Source organism: Grus americana, chromosome 7, assembly GCF_028858705.1.
Source record: "Grus americana isolate bGruAme1 chromosome 7, bGruAme1.mat, whole genome shotgun sequence".
NCBI lineage: Eukaryota > Metazoa > Chordata > Aves > Gruiformes > Gruidae > Grus > Grus americana.
The window spans coordinates 36,608,643-36,623,769 of NC_072858.1; the positions used below are offsets into that span (position 1 = coordinate 36,608,643).

A 15,127-nucleotide genomic window follows, 5' to 3' on the forward strand; every position below is an offset into this window, starting at 1 on the left:
TCATGCACTGTATTCCTTGGTACTATGCTGTCCAATTTTATTTATTCTGCAGGTATGTACCAATTTGCATATTATTCTGGATAAAAATATGGGGGTGGTAGCACTGTGTTGGACCAAATGTCTGCCAGCTTAAAACTTCCCCCTGCCAGTAGTTGGTAGCACGCACACAGGGAAGAAGGCTTGAATAGCATATGGGGCTATTTCTTCAACACGCTCTTCCAGCTGCAAGTAATGTATAGCTAAAATAGTACTTTTATGTTAATTCTTAATTAAACTTTCTTCTGTTAATTTTGCTCTAAAAATTTAACTTGTAAAGTTTTTAGCATCTACAATGTGTTGCAGCATTGAGTCCCATGGTTTGACAACACGTTGCATGAAGAAGTAGCTGTCTTCTGTTTTGCAGCATCTGTTTGATAAATTGACTTGATATCCTCTACTTCTGAGAAGCAGTGAGTCTTCACACCCTGATAACATTTTCCATGCTCCTCTTGTTTTTATAATATACTGGTTGGCATTTCACCCAAATTGTTGTTTTTAAAGGATGAAAATCTTTGTGTATTTAGCTGCTCCTTGTGCTTTCAGCCACCCTTGCTACATTTCTCTGTGTCTTTCTAAGTTCTGCTTTACACTTTTCAAGCAGACCAGAACCACATGCTATATTCAAGATGTAAGCAGACAATAGATTTGGACTAAATAATGGTGGTGTAGTGATGTTTCTTGTTCTGTTCTCGCCTTCTTTTTTAATGATTCCTAACATTCCACTTAAGCACAAAGAACAGTTTCACAGAAGTATGTATCACAGTACCAGGATCTTTATTTTGAATGGTAGCAGCTAATTCAGAGGCTGTGATTACCATGTTTTCCCTCTTGTGCCTCACTTTGTATTATAGTGAAAGGATTTCATCCACCATGTTGTTGCCCAGCCAGTCATTGCTGTGAGATCTTTCTCCAAACATTTATACTCGGCTTGTCTTGGTAGGCTGACTAGCTTAGTCTTGCCAGGAAAGATTGTCACTTGGTGCTAATTGCTTCCTAGGATATTTATTAGTGTTGAAAAAGACCATAAGCATATATGTCTGTGGCTGTGAAAATGACCAATTGTTAATTCTTGTTTGTTTCCTAGCCTTCAGCATGTTTTTAATGGAGCTGTGATTGTATATGTTGGTGTTTGGGTGCTCCCATTGACCTGCTTATTCTAACCAAGCCTTAGCCCTCCTTGTCTGTTGCTTTCCTGCAAGTTCCTCATTTCTCACTCTGCATTTTGTTCAAGCCCACAACTTCCAGCTTATTACCATTTTCCCAAGAAACATACTTGGCTTATATGGGGCTTTATTATCAAGCTCTAGTTCCTTCTGCTTACTTCTACTGTGTGCAGCACTTGGAGAGCAATAGTTCTTCTCAAATAATCTATTATTTTATCTTATAAAAATAGCCTGTTACCTCTTCTTTTAGCAGGGCAGGTCTTTGGAATGGCAGAAGTCTTGATATCTAGCCCTCTAGAAAAGCAGTCTTTTCAGGAAACTGTCAGATTGAGGAGGAGATGGTATGGTTACACCCAGAGAAGAGAACACTGATAAAATTAGCTGGCACTGAGAGCTGATCAGGCAAATATTCAAAATTCAGGTGTACGTGTTGTTGGCCTCACCTTGGTTGCATCCGAAATGTCTGTGAGCTTGGCTAAGATTCCCAGACTGTATTCCTTTTTCACTGCAAGGAAATAGAGGAGGAAAGAAGAGGATGGAGGTACAGATTGATGATGGGCTACCTACCCCTCTGGCACTGAACTGCAGCAGTAACAAATGATAAGCTGTGCAGATCTGTGCCACTGCTGCTCCTTTCCCACATGTCAATTAAAACAGTTAGCAAAAAGCTGGCATTTAAAGCATCCTTATAGGAATGGATGTGGACAGCACTGCTCTCGTGTGTGTGGTAGAAAAGCCTCTCTGCAGGCTCGCATTTGAATGGGCTGGTTCACATTTGAAGTGCTTTATACTACAACAGCTAGGGACTTAATAATAATGAAGCTTTTTTAAAAAAAGTACTCCTAGGGTATATTGTTTCATAGATCCCGTTTCCAACATCTGTGTCCCAGTCTGAGGGGACGTTAGACTTGGTGGCCTGCTTTCCACTCTTGACAAAAGGCTGTTGTGATAATGAGTCGTGCAAGAAGGCTGGAGTGGCTCTTCCTCTTATAACGTTTTGCTCACGGCTTCCCTCTGGGAAGGAGCAGCAAATATCATCAGTGGCGCTTAATGGATGAGGTGGGGGATGGGGAGAGAGAGCAAGGCTCATTATATTTTTTTTCCTCCTTGCGGGAGGGAGAGGGCGGCTCAGCAGCTCTTCCTCTCAAACAGCATCTCCCCACGCTTCTGGGTGCGTCCACTCGTGGGACGGCTGGGCCCGGGTGGATGCGGGTGTTTGGGGGTCCTCCTGGGTGGCACGTGTAAGGGGAAGGGGGTTTGGCCCCCCGGCGAACCCCTCGCCCCTCACCGCTGACCAGACTTTCCCTCTTCCAGCCTAAAAAAAAAGGATGATTTCAGAGGGTGTCACCTCCGTTGTTGGTCGGGAGGCATGTGGTGTCAAACCGCAGCCTCCGCAAGTAACGGAATAATTTGCCTTTTCTCTTATTAGCGTCATTTTAATTTTTTGTTGTTTTTAAATAATCCCCAGCGTTACCAGCCTGGCACGCCGACTGCGGCTCTCGGGGTGTGTGTGGAGGGGAGAGAGCCGGGGAGGGACCGCCGCCACCCTCGCGGCTCTTCACCCTCCCTTTCCCCGTGGCCGTGCCGGGCCAGCCCCGGCGCTGCTGCCGCCGCCGGGTCGCCCCGGAGCGCGGGGGGCGTGGGTGGGTGGTGGGGGGGCGGCGAATCCCGCTCCAGCCGCGGGGATCCAGGGCGCGTTTTGCCGCCTGCCGGGAGGGCTCGGTGCGGCGAGCGCCCCGCCGAGCCGCCCCCTCCCCGCTCCCTCCCGGAGGGTCCGGCCAGGGGCGACGCGCGCCGCCGCCGCCGAGAGCACGTTTCGCGGCCCGGGGCTCCCTCTCCCGCGCCTGGGCTCGTCGCGCCATGGGAGCCGCCCGCCCGCGGGGGCCCGGGCCGTGAACCGCGCCTCGTCCCCCTCCGAGCGCGGACCGCCAAGCCATGCCAGCATCGCCCCTTCCTGTGAGCTGCGGGCTGGCCGTGCCGCAGCCCTGGTACGTGTGTGGGACGGGTCCCGGGGCTGCTGCGGGCGGGGGTGGGGAGCGACGGGGACCTCTGCTTTCGGGCCCCCCCCCCCCCCCTTTTTTTAACCTTTCTCTTTTTCCCCCCTTCTCCTCTCGCTTAGTTGCTTGGCTCGTTGCAAAGTTGAGCTAGGGTGGAGTGGGGAGGGGGAGGCAGGGGCACCCCCGCGGCTGGGCTCGGAGCCCCGCGGGTCGGGCCGTTTCGAGGCGAGGAGGAAGGCGGGCAGGCTGGGGGTTATTCAAATGCAAAACGCAGTTTGTTGGCCGAAAGAGCTAAAAAGTCCGGTCTCCCTGGCTGTGCTGGAGTGTGTTTGTGCTGCAGCAGCCAGAGCCTGCCTGGAAAAACCCGCCAGGCGAGAGAAACAGCCTGCAGCCTCCGCGGAGGGCAGGGAACAATTAAAGGGACCCTGTCCGGCAGCCGGAGGCCCCGGCCAGCCGGAAAAACCCCGCAGCCACCCCCCCCACCCCCCAAAAAAAAAACCAACAAAAAAAACCCAAAACCAAACACCCAGGGGAGCGAGGGCCGTGCAGCAGCATCACCCTCTGGAGGTGCCGCTGGTGTGCGGGGCCGGGGGGAGCATCCCCGGGGGCGGCTCCCCGCCTCTGCCGCGGGAGCAGCCGGGCGCGTCCAGATGGGCGCTGCGGGACCCCAGCGCTCCCGCTGAGGCCGGGCCCATTGTCTGCAGCCCCGGGGAGGGCTCCTGGGGTTGGGGGAGCACGGCCAGCGGCGGGGCCGGGCCACGAGGAGCTGCTGCCTCCCCCCTAGGCGGGCCCTGCCTGCCCCTTCCCTTCCCCCCCCCCCGGGGTCCGCCTGCCTGCACTAAGGGAGCCAGAGCCCGGCGGGGCTGCAGCCCCCGAGGTGCTCCTGGGCGCTGAGTGCCTATCCGGCTGCTCTCGGAGCTGGGAGAGAAGAGGCGGTGGCTTTATCGCTACTGGAGGTTTGGTGCTGGCGGGGATGGTCCCTGCTGTGCTTGTGATGGAGCCGGGGAGAAGGATGTGTTTCGCCGAATGGGATGGGTAAGGAAAAAAGGACCAGTCGGCCTGCTGGGAGGCAGGACCGGTTAACCTTACAAAGGTATGGCTGCTAACGCCCAAGGAGCGAGCGGTTGGAGCATGCTGGATTTGCAAAGGCACAGCGGTAGTCGAAGGAGTCGTGCCAATTGTGTGCCTAGCCTGTCCTACACCCAGCCAGCCTATCCTGCACCCCTGAGATGTTTAAAGAGCGATGTAGTCTGCATCACTTGCTTCTTGGCCTACGTAGCAGCAGCCCAGTGCGGTGAGATGTTCCTTTAAGGGAGGAGAGGGGAGTATGCAAGGATGTCAGTGCACACCCTTGTGTGGGACAGTGAGAGTCAGCCCGGTAAACAATCTGGCCAGGGCAGATACACCAGCGTGGGTCGGGCCAAAGAGCTCTCTTTCTGGAAGTGTTAATGCAGTGTGGCAAAATGGGGTAAAGATGCACTTGCAGCATTAAATATTTAAATGTGACTGAGCAGACTTGTAGGGCAAAGGTATCTCTTTAAAATTCAAAGCCAATGGAGAAAAAATTAAAAAAAATAATCTTCCAAATAGTAGCTCTTCCTAGCTGTGCTCAGTACTGGTTTTAAGGTACTCTTGTGGAGAGGCAGAAGGCTATTCTGTGCAGTAATCACCTTATTTTCATTAACATCAGTCAACACAAATTAGAAGTAGAGGTAGAATCCAGAAAACGTAGCATTTATTCTTGGTCTGGGCAAAATTGGGCAGATAGCCTGGTGGACCCTGTTTGTAAGGGAAGAGAAGGCTGGTTTACACTTTTCAGATGCAGTTTCTCTGGCAGCAGAAGGCGGGTGGTGGTTGCCCTCAGGATGAAGCTCAGCTTTTCTGGACAGGAGGGGTTGCTTGTGCTTGGAGGAGACAGGGGAGGGCTGGGTTGCACAAAGCAGGTATTTGGGGGAGGATTCAAGGTGAGATGTACTAAGGAACTTTCTGATATTTATGATTTCTGTAAGACCCAAGTCTTCACTGTGTAATAATTCAAAATCCTGACTGATAGCGTTTTATTGCGGCTGGCGTGCTACCCGTGGTTGTTAAAGCTGGCCTAAGCATTTCCATCCTGCTTTCTGTTTTCAGTTACTTACATTTCAAAACACCTTTCAGGCTGAAATTTTCCAGGCTTAATCTTTGCCTGAAGGTTCTTCCCTCCACCTCCCCCTTCTTTTAATTGAATTTGAGATAAGGTGATTCAGTTAGTGTTTTTCTTTCCTTTTTTTTTGCTAAGAAAAGGCAACCCCTCAAAGAATGGAGTCAAATATTATTAAAAAAAAAAAATCAGTGTTTAAAACAGCATAAATGCAGAATTAGGAGGGCATATGATGAGTTGAGGGGTTTTGTTTAGTTTGCTTGCTTTTTTATTTTTATTCAAAAGTATCTGGAGTGTGCTGGTGGAAAGGGCTTTCATTTGATTAACACTTAGAAATGACTTGGTAACTTTTTACATTTTAGCATTCCCCCTGTTAAGGTCAGTGTTTGGCTGCAGTGAAGAGAGGTTAAAGCAAGCCCGTGCTCCTGCCTGGGCAGGAGGGAGGATACTTGCACATGCGGCGTGAGTCTTCACAATGGATTTTTGGTGCCAGTTGTTTGTCTGAGGCTTAATCTGGTTTTGTGGTTTAAGCACGTGTGGTTCCTTGCCACACTTTTTTTTATTGTTTTAATAGAACTTTCCCTAAACCAGGAGGGGGGTTTTTTTGTGGTATTTTTTTATCTGTTTCACTCACTGTGCAGGCTCCAAGGTGCATGCTGAAGTCATGACATTGCAAAATGCTAAACATTGACATCTCTTGCTGAATTCATTGTGAGTGTGTATTTCACAGCTGTCTTCAGCTCCCCACGCAGCGGAGGGAAGTAGGATGTGGTGGCAGTCTAGCCTTATCCAGACTTATCCTCCAAGCACAGAGATGGCCTTCCGGGTTCAGCGAGGACAAAAATTTAGGATGAAGGCTTTGGTGCTTGGTCTGCTTGACATCACCTGCTGTTACTGATGTCAGTGGGAAAAGGATTATGCTTTGAGTGTACACCGTTCTATGAGAAACTGAGCTGGCATCCTGCAGCACCTGTCCCAGATTTGCAGTTATGCTACTGGAAAGTGTTAAGTCAAGGTTTAATATATATGGATAAAATATGCCGTGAGTGGCATAGTCCTGGAAAGTAAAGCAGAAAACTTACGCATAGTAAAATGGAAAACGGTACTCTTGAATGGTGTGTGAGATTATAGAAACATCACTTGAAACAGGACTGCAGGAGGAGAGCTGGGGGGGGGCTGTGGGGTGGTGAGTGAGGGGGGACCTTGGGGTGCCTCTGCAGAGGGAGCTCAAGGAAATCCCACTGCCTGCCCTGGGAAGGAGGAGAGGCCTCTTCACAGACTGCGTATGAAATAACTCACCGTACTGAGAAGGCAGATGAGAAGTTTCATTTTTATTTCTTAACCAAAACCAAGTGGGTATTCAAGGACTAAAGAAGGAGAGAAAGGGAAAATTGAAGCTAATTCCCTCCTCCTAACCCATTTCCCTTCTTTTCAGATACAAAGTGTTGTACAGAGCAATGGGTAGACCAGGTAATTAGGTAAGATTGAAAAGTGGGTTGACATTGGTGCAATTGGGAAGAATATGCAGATGATATGACATAATGCTGAAATGACTGTGAAAAAAGCTTTTGCACCTAACATGAGGGTCAGATTTTCTAATGTCTATATTCTCTGGTGTCTCTTGTATCTTCCTCTAGAGCATTTGCTGCCAGAAGATGAAATGCTTTTCAATTCAAAGTTGTAGATCTGGGCTCGTGTGACAACTTCTAAGTCAAATTGTGGCCCTTATTGCTTGGGACTTGTGTATTAAGTGGCTTTTATGAAGGCTTCCAGGTCTTGTTTCCCCATCAGGCCAATCTCAAGTGACTTTTAAACAGATACCTAAACACTGAAACAAGATGTATTTAATTAGTGTGTCTGACTGTAGTGAAACCAGGCTCAACTAGTCCTAGCTGTGTCATTTTTTTCCCCATGCAGCTGTGTTTGTTCAGGGGTCACTTGCTCTCTTTCATGATGCCATAAAAAAGCTGCCACCATTTTATGAGAACACATCTTTTAATCTCTTCCCCCTCCTCCCCATCTTCCAACAACAATCAAGTTATGGAACAGAATCTTGATGGACAGTGCCTCTAAAAGGAAAACTTGCATTATTTTTTCTAAAAGGAAAACTTGCTGCTTTTTTTTTTTTTAATCCTTTGGTGTAAAGGGAAAGTAAATAAGAAAAGCAGGGGGAGGTTGGGTTGGTTTGGGTTTTTTTCTTTTTCTGGAGGCATTCCAGCAGTATGGGGTTAAATTCCCCAATTACCTTGTAGGCAAAATTCTCGTGATAATTGTTTGGAATTTTGACCAAGATGGGACTAAAAGATTTAGCCCTTGATTAGCTTTTTAGCAGTATTTGTTGAGGATTATAGCAGTCAGTTGGATTGCTCCAGATTTATTACTGTGAATGAACAAAACTTAAGCAACTGGCCTTAAAACCAGCTTTCAGCTTTGCAGATGAATTAGAAGAGATAAGTGAGCTCAAGTAACAACCAGCTTTGGGATGCACTGTTATTATCTAGGGCAGTTCCCTGCAAACCCTCCTGTACCTATTACCTGTTTTACTTCATAGAGATGCCTGTCTTTTGCTCTCAGGGAGGGTATGGTAGGTCCCACCTGATTTAGCTTTTGGAAGAGAGCATAGAAATAAGTTTGTTTATCTCCAGGATGATGGAAAGCTGCCAAGTTATTATATTGCCCCATGAAGTTTATGTTTGATAATCCTGCTAAGTCCACATAAATATTTTGGAAATAGAATTAATTTCTTGTTATGAAATGTGACCAATGGGATACAGCCATTTGTTGTCCTTAAGAACTGACACGAGGCAATTAGCAACTGCTGCAGGCATCAAGAGAGTCATTACCAGTGCTTTAAATGGAAAAGGGAAGGTAAAATATTTCCTGGTGTTACAGAAAACAAAACTTGAATACTGAGCTTGTGGCTACCTAATATTTTGGTCCTAAATGTGGAAGAGTAAACAAAGGAAATAACAATGTAATGTAGTTTTATTAGACTATTTAAAAGTGTTAGTTTTTATCTAATGGTTAAGGTTATTGTGGCGGACTAGTATTCATCAAGACCGTGGGCTTTATTTAAGGGAAGCAAAGATCTCTTGCTGACAGGCATTTCTCACAAGAGCGTACAGTCACATTGGGGGTCAGGTGCTCAGAGTCCCAGACAAATATAACTGAAGTCAAGTATTAATTGAAAATAAATAAATAAAATTTTCTTTTAGGGGGTCTGTCACCCAGATCTTTTCTGAAAAACCTAAATTCACTCTAGTGACAAAATTGAAACAAAATGGATAAAACCGTTGCTGTTCTTGTGCCTGTGTATTGTCTTCTCTGAGCAAGACAGATGCTAGCAGCCTTTGCCATTTTCTTTAAGGCAGCATTTAAATGCCAGTCAATTTCTTACAAATATCAGCATTCGTTGTTTACCAAGAAGGGAAGTCTTCAACCACTGGATGTTCATAGCCTCTAATTTTGGCCCTGAAAAGATGCAACATTTTGGCTTTGTACTTCTCTACATTCTTGCCAGACAGGTATCTTTTTCTGTATTGAAAGGAAAAAAAAAAGCCCAACAGGATGGTCTTGCTTCTTCAGTCCTGAAACAACCACTTTGCAATTTCCAAATGCAGTTAAAGACATATTATCATGTAATTACAATGATGATTTAAAAAAATTACAAAATTGTTATAAATGAAGCTTCTAGTTGATAATTTTGATGATCGTGCTTCTCAAACTTCCACAGCAGCAGTGGCAACTGCTTACGTAGAGAAGTAATGTGAGCAAAGCATTACACGCATTCCGTATCTTCAAAAATCCAGTCTCTGTTTCCACTCCAGATCTCCTTTCCCTCGTCATTCTGCTTCTGTTTCAGGGCTGATAAACAGAAAAAAAACCCTTTTATCTCTTTGGTTCCCCTCCTGATTCACACATTCCCATGTTGCCTGGCCCTTCTTGTTGTTTGCTTCCTTTCTTCCTTGCTCTCCTGGCTATAGTCTCTGAAAGTAGCTCGCATTTCCTCTCCTGCCACTGTTATGTAGTGCCGGCCGCTAATGGCTACAGATATGCTGCCTGCTGCTTGCTTCCAACTGGTTTTGCAGCCCTCCAGGCTATCCTTTGGAATGAGGAGCCCAGTCTCTGTCAAAACCACAAGAAACTGGGGAAGCTTTTTTGCAGGCTGCCAACAAGTATTTCATGGACCTGCTGACGTGATGCTGATGCCCTCTTTGACGTTGAGTTCACGGAGTGAGTAGTAATGGCCACATCCCCCTTCCCCCACACGTCCCCAGAGAAGGGTAGGGGGAGGAAAGTGCTCAGATTACCTTCATTTCAGCTTTGTATTTACTTTGCTATTTTAGTGTCTGACCCAACTTTTATAGAGTGCTTCTGCGGGAGCTGTTCAGGTCTTTTCTGTGGCCTTTGAAGCCTTACCCGCAATTATAAACAACTACACGTGTCTATTTAGTCTCTCCAGGTTGGATATTTTGCTCTGATGGAGCAGGGATGCTGTTAGCTTGTTTATTGTGAGTTTGCTGGGTGTTATTTTATGATCAGACCTTACAAGTGTGTTTAGCCTTGTCTTGTACAGCAATGCTGGCTCTAAAATGGTATTTGAGTTTATGGAAAAACTCCTGTCTCAGTAATAATGTTAATCTGATATGTAATATGAAGATATGATACAGAATAATCGCAGTGTGTTTAGGTAAGGTACTTGGTTTATATGTTGTAGTACACAGGATCAATCAGCTTACTACTGCTGAACAAACAAGACCTAGGCTTCAAAATACTTTAAGCTATTTAGAAGGAGTTTGAGGAGTTACTGTTAGCCTTGGTAGGTACTATGGCCACTGGGCAGCCTGCTCAGGGCTGAGACAGACAGAAACAAGCTCACTGCCGGCATGCTGGCTCGGGGAGCGGCAGGAGCTGGTGGTCCCGCACAGAGGCAGTGCATGTTGGCTGTGCGAGACCATCCCCTCAGCAGGCTAATGAGCTCATCTTGGCGCAGTGCAGCTGTTCGGTGTGGATGGTTGTAAGCTTTCTGCACCACTTGTGCTGTAGATGTCTTTTTGTGGTCCAGAGGGTCTGTTCTACTTGTGGAGCCTGCTCTTCATGTGCCCTGTGCCTTTTGTTTGCCCTGCACCAGCCAAACCTGGCTGGTGTAGTACCATTAAACATTTTTGGGGTGTTAAGTAGACTAGGCTGCACTAGCGTAGCATGCTCCACTTTCAGCAGAGCTCAGACCAGGCTGTGGGTAAGTGCAGCCTCTGTAAGATCACCTTGCTGGCTTCAAGGTGGGGTTGAGGTCATAGGAAGGAGTGGTGTCACAGGAGCCTGGTAGCACCCGTCCCCCCTTTTCTGCTTCCTTTAGAAGCCAAGAATCCGACTTTTTTTTTTATTTACTTCCTTTAGAGGTCAGGATTTTAGACATCATCTCCATGCTTCTTGTTCTTCCTTTTCTTTCCCTTTTCCCACCAGTGAGGTGCAGGTGGCCTGTAGGCGACTTGATTTGGGTGTAAGGAATTCAAAGGAACAATGACGAAGGGAAGGTACCCTCCTGCCTGAGATTACAGAGCCTCTTGCTCTGGCTCTGCCTGCTCCCATTTTTAGGCTGCCCTTGTGTACTCATCTGATCTATTCAAACAGCTAAATAAAGCTTTAAAAGCCTTCCACAGGCACTTAAGTCACCATGTACTTAAAAACTATGTACTGATGGGAATTGCTTTACATTTAAAATAACCCAACCCACCTTGAAGGAAATTGATTTGAAGCATGAAGAATCTGTTGTATCTTTTGAGATGACTGAATTGTATTTGGGGAGTTGGGGGACTTCTGCATTGCAGTTGTGTTTGGGGACAAAAGCTTAGGACAAATGTGTGGTATTTTGTTGAAGGCAAATGTGTTAGTAGTCATAACGATGAAGCAGACACAACTGCCTGCATAATCCATTTGATATAGCTAGGTAGGACAGAGTCAAGGCTTGGAATGTAATACAGTGTGCTGGTATGTTATCCTGGAAGATAACACTGGGAAAGGCAATTCTTCCCTGGCCCCGTTCCCCTGTGAGTAATACCACAAGTTAGAAATCTTTGGGGAGCTAGTTACTTCTCCCATTTTATCTGGAATTGTACCATGGTGGGGAGCTGATGGATGGTAAAAGAATGAGAGGTGCCCTGGTGATGGTGTATGAGTGCACACACACAGAGTGATAGATATGCTGTTGAACATAAAGCTATGGAGGTAAACTTTACCTGTTTTTACTCAAGGGAAGGGCCAGTTAATGAGCTGTTAATAAGGTTGAGAAAATTCAAACTTCTTAGAACGGACATAAAACAGTAAATATGTGATGTTGCATGGTCGTCTGAGTTCCGTTTGCTTCTTCATTTGTGTTATAGGCACTTAGGCAAGCTTTCCATTTTACAATATACTAATATTTTCAAAGCTTTTGTGTTAATTGAACATAACGTCCAATACCAGTGTTTCTAATTCTGCCTGTGTATTTTTAAATATTAAAAAATGATCAGTTTAATATATGTGCACCCTCCATGAATTAGACTTATATTAATGCTATTTTATATCTTTCTGTTTCAGAGTTAATGCTGTATCACCACAGAGAGCAACAATGGGAGTATGCAGTTTTCTATTGAAAAGTTCTCTCAAGAGCTCATGATTTTTTTCCATCTCTCGTCTTAACATTTCTACTACTCTGCAGACATGGCTCACCACGCGAGGCCTTCCAGATTGGTCAAAAAGGAAGAGTTAGGCAAAAGGAAAACTAACCAGGGCAAAAAGAAATCTAGCCAAGTGAGAAAGAAAACCACAAAGACTTCCACAAAAGCTGTTAGTTCTGGAAAAGGCAAAAAGCCAACACAAGAAAAAGATGTTAAGAAAAAACAGCAAGAAAAGAAACCAATCATGAGCTCTTCAGGTAGACTTCTCAGGAGCAGTGTAACCAGAACCTTGTCTGGAGCATCTTGGGTGAGTTTGGAGAAAGCTGACAATATCCTCTTTCATAACCAGGATTCTTTCAACTTCAATGGCTTTACAATGTCTCTCCGTAACAGATCATTTTCCCGTAGATTGTCCCAAACTCCAACAATTGCAAAACCCAGGAAAGCTGCAGCACAAAAAAGGCTAGAAACAAAGGAAAAACATGAACAAGAAGCCCTGGCAGTAGCAGAAGAAAAAAACGTTGAAGCAGGCAAAAGAATTTTGAAAGAAGATTTAGCACAAAATGAGTTAGCTCCTCTGCCTGTAGAAGATACTCCATGTAGTGTAGGCGAAGAGCCTCCTACCACATGCACCAGTCAGGAGAAAGAGGTAGAAATACCTGAAACAAATGACTCCATTCCAAGCAGTCAGGTAACAGATGACGATACAGAAGCATCAAAGGTGAAATACAAGCATGAAGACCCGCCCAGCGAGCAGACACCCAGCGATCTTGATACGGGTAGTTTGGCTGAAGCATTTGTTGAAGATGCTGCGCTTGTGCTTCCATCTTCTCCTTCTGACTCCATAATCACCTCTGAATCGAACTCGAAGGTGTGTGCAGAGACTCCCTTCGATCTGGTGCCTAACAGTAAAGAACCTGATTCCAGTTCTGTCGATACCTCAGACCTCAGCTCAGCAGTACTGTTGGAAGAGTCGGTCCCACTTGCCAAATCTCACATCGAAGCAGAGTCGGACCTGGTGCTACCTAGTGAAGAACAAGACTCGAATTCTGTACCTATAGTTACCTCTGAGTTTAACTCACCAGAACATTTATTAGAAGATGCAAGCTCACTTGCAGACTCCTGCTTGAAGGCAGGCTGGGATTTAGAGTCTGAGAATAAAGACGTTGCTTCAAATTCCAGCTCTGTAGCTGCCACGGAATCAAATTCACTTTTACATTTTGAAGGTGCAAGCTCACTTGCAGTCTCCTGCTTGAAGGCAGGCTGGGATTTAGAGTCTGAGAATAAAGACGTTGCTTCAAATTCCAGCTCTGTAGCTGCCACGGAATCAAATTCACTTTTACATTTTGAAGGTGCAAGCTCACTTGCGGAATCCGACATGAAAGTGGTTGTGGATTTTGTACCTGTTCACAAAGAACTGGACTCAAACTTGGATTTGAACTGTACAAGAGAGAATTCAGAATCTGACTCAAAAAACATATTTACAGTATGTGAACCGGTTTCCAATACCTCTTTAAACAATATTGAAGTGGAGGACATTGAACAGCTTGTTAAATGTATTGATGCAGAGACATTAATTTTGAATTCAGGTTATGTCTCCACTTTATCTCCAGATTTAGAAAAAAGCACAGTCGATAAAATCTCTGGTGAAAGCTCTGGACAATTCTCTGAAGGTTTTGTTTTGGAGTTGCCTTCAAGCACGGAAATCTCTTCTCTTGCCTCAGAAAAAGCCATAAATGCAGATTTGCCAGCTGACTCAAGACTGCAGCATAATGATTATTCATCACAGCTGGGAAGAGTCGGAGTAAGCTTGAATTTGGTTCAGGACAACGTGAGAGACAGCACTGAAGCAGTTGAGGCCTCAGGGCCATCCTCTCTTAAAAATCCAGCTGGTGATTACCCTGTTCCATATTCATCTCTGCTCCCTATGCTAGAGAAAAAGAAACGAAGGCGTTGTGGAGTCTGTGAGCCCTGCCTGCGGAAAACAAATTGTGAAGAATGCAGCTGTTGCAGGAAACGCAAAACTAGTCACCGGATATGTAAAAAGAGAAAATGTGAAGAACTGAAAAAGCCACCACCGCCAATCACACTACCTTTTGAGGTAAGCCAAAGAAGCTGCAAATTAAGTCACTCTTTTGACGCTTGAGGTACATCTTGAAATTCTGCAAAGGGAAATGCTGGTCACTGTACAGCTTTAGAGAGCTTAGGGTTACTGTTGGAGCTAACAGGTTGTACAGTAACTTTCTCTTGTCATCTAGAGAGATGTAGATTAAAGTGAGCTGGAGTTATTCTTGTTCCTGCTGTGTAAATGCATAAGAGCAGAGGTAAGTATGGCTTTAACTCTGTGTTCCAGATATTGGCCAAAACAATGAATTCATTGAGGGCATGAAGAGATGAGAAAGATTTAAGTGCAAAATGTGGGGTGGGAAGGGGAATGAGAGTAGTCTTAGGAGACTAAATTATTAGGGAGAGGGTCTGTATTTCAAAATACTTAAGGTTATAAAGCAAAGGCAGGCAGGCTGTTTGCCCTTAATTCAGATAAAATAATTTGCTTGTGATGACAGATTTGGTGGAAATAAAGTTAAAAACCTCAGGTTCAAATTGTAGCTGCATTTCCCCTTTCACATCTCTCTGCCTTTCTAATTGTCTGTTCTTCTATTTCTCTCATTTCATTTCTCCTACCTGTCTGCCTTTGTCTTTTACCACATCCCCCATACATACTTTCTTTTTCTGTGTTTCTTACTCATTTTTCTGATCCATCAGCCTTTTATAACCCAGGTCATTACTTTTGGAACAAAGAGGAGGGGAAAAGACAATCTGTATGCCCCTGTGATAACAGCACTGACCTTCTGAGAGATATCAGTTCAAGATCAGGCTTTAAATCAGGTAAGTAGGGAGTTGAACATAGATTTCCCACATCCCAACTGAATTCCCTGACCTCTGAGCTGCAGAGTTAGCTTCTGCATCTCCACATCCTGCTGGAAGTGTTCTGCTTTGTATGATCCAATGGTACCTGAGCACGGAGGGGGAGACGTTGTTGTTCTTGGTAAAGTCACTGGGACATTTGCCTTGGGATGTGGGAAACTGAGGTTCAAGTCTCTGCACCAGCTTGTACTCCGAATGGAGCAGTTC

At 45.5% G+C, this 15,127-nt stretch overlaps 1 protein-coding gene across 2 annotated transcripts in view; it reads left to right on the plus strand.

The window, feature by feature from the left end:
• Positions 1-2,974: 2,974 nt before the first annotated feature.
• TET1 (tet methylcytosine dioxygenase 1) overlaps positions 2,975-15,127 on the plus strand; it is a 75,690-nt gene continuing 63,537 nt past the window's right edge. The window contains exons 1-2 of one of the 2 annotated variants that reach the window (XM_054831520.1): positions 2,975-3,190; positions 11,916-14,096. In XM_054831520.1, coding sequence (XP_054687495.1) covers positions 12,039-14,096 — 2,058 coding nt within the window. In that variant the 5' untranslated portion in view covers positions 2,975-3,190; positions 11,916-12,038. Of the gene's footprint in view, positions 3,191-9,439; positions 9,573-11,915; positions 14,097-15,127 lie in introns of those variants that run through there. The other variant, XM_054831521.1, reaches the window with a different exon arrangement.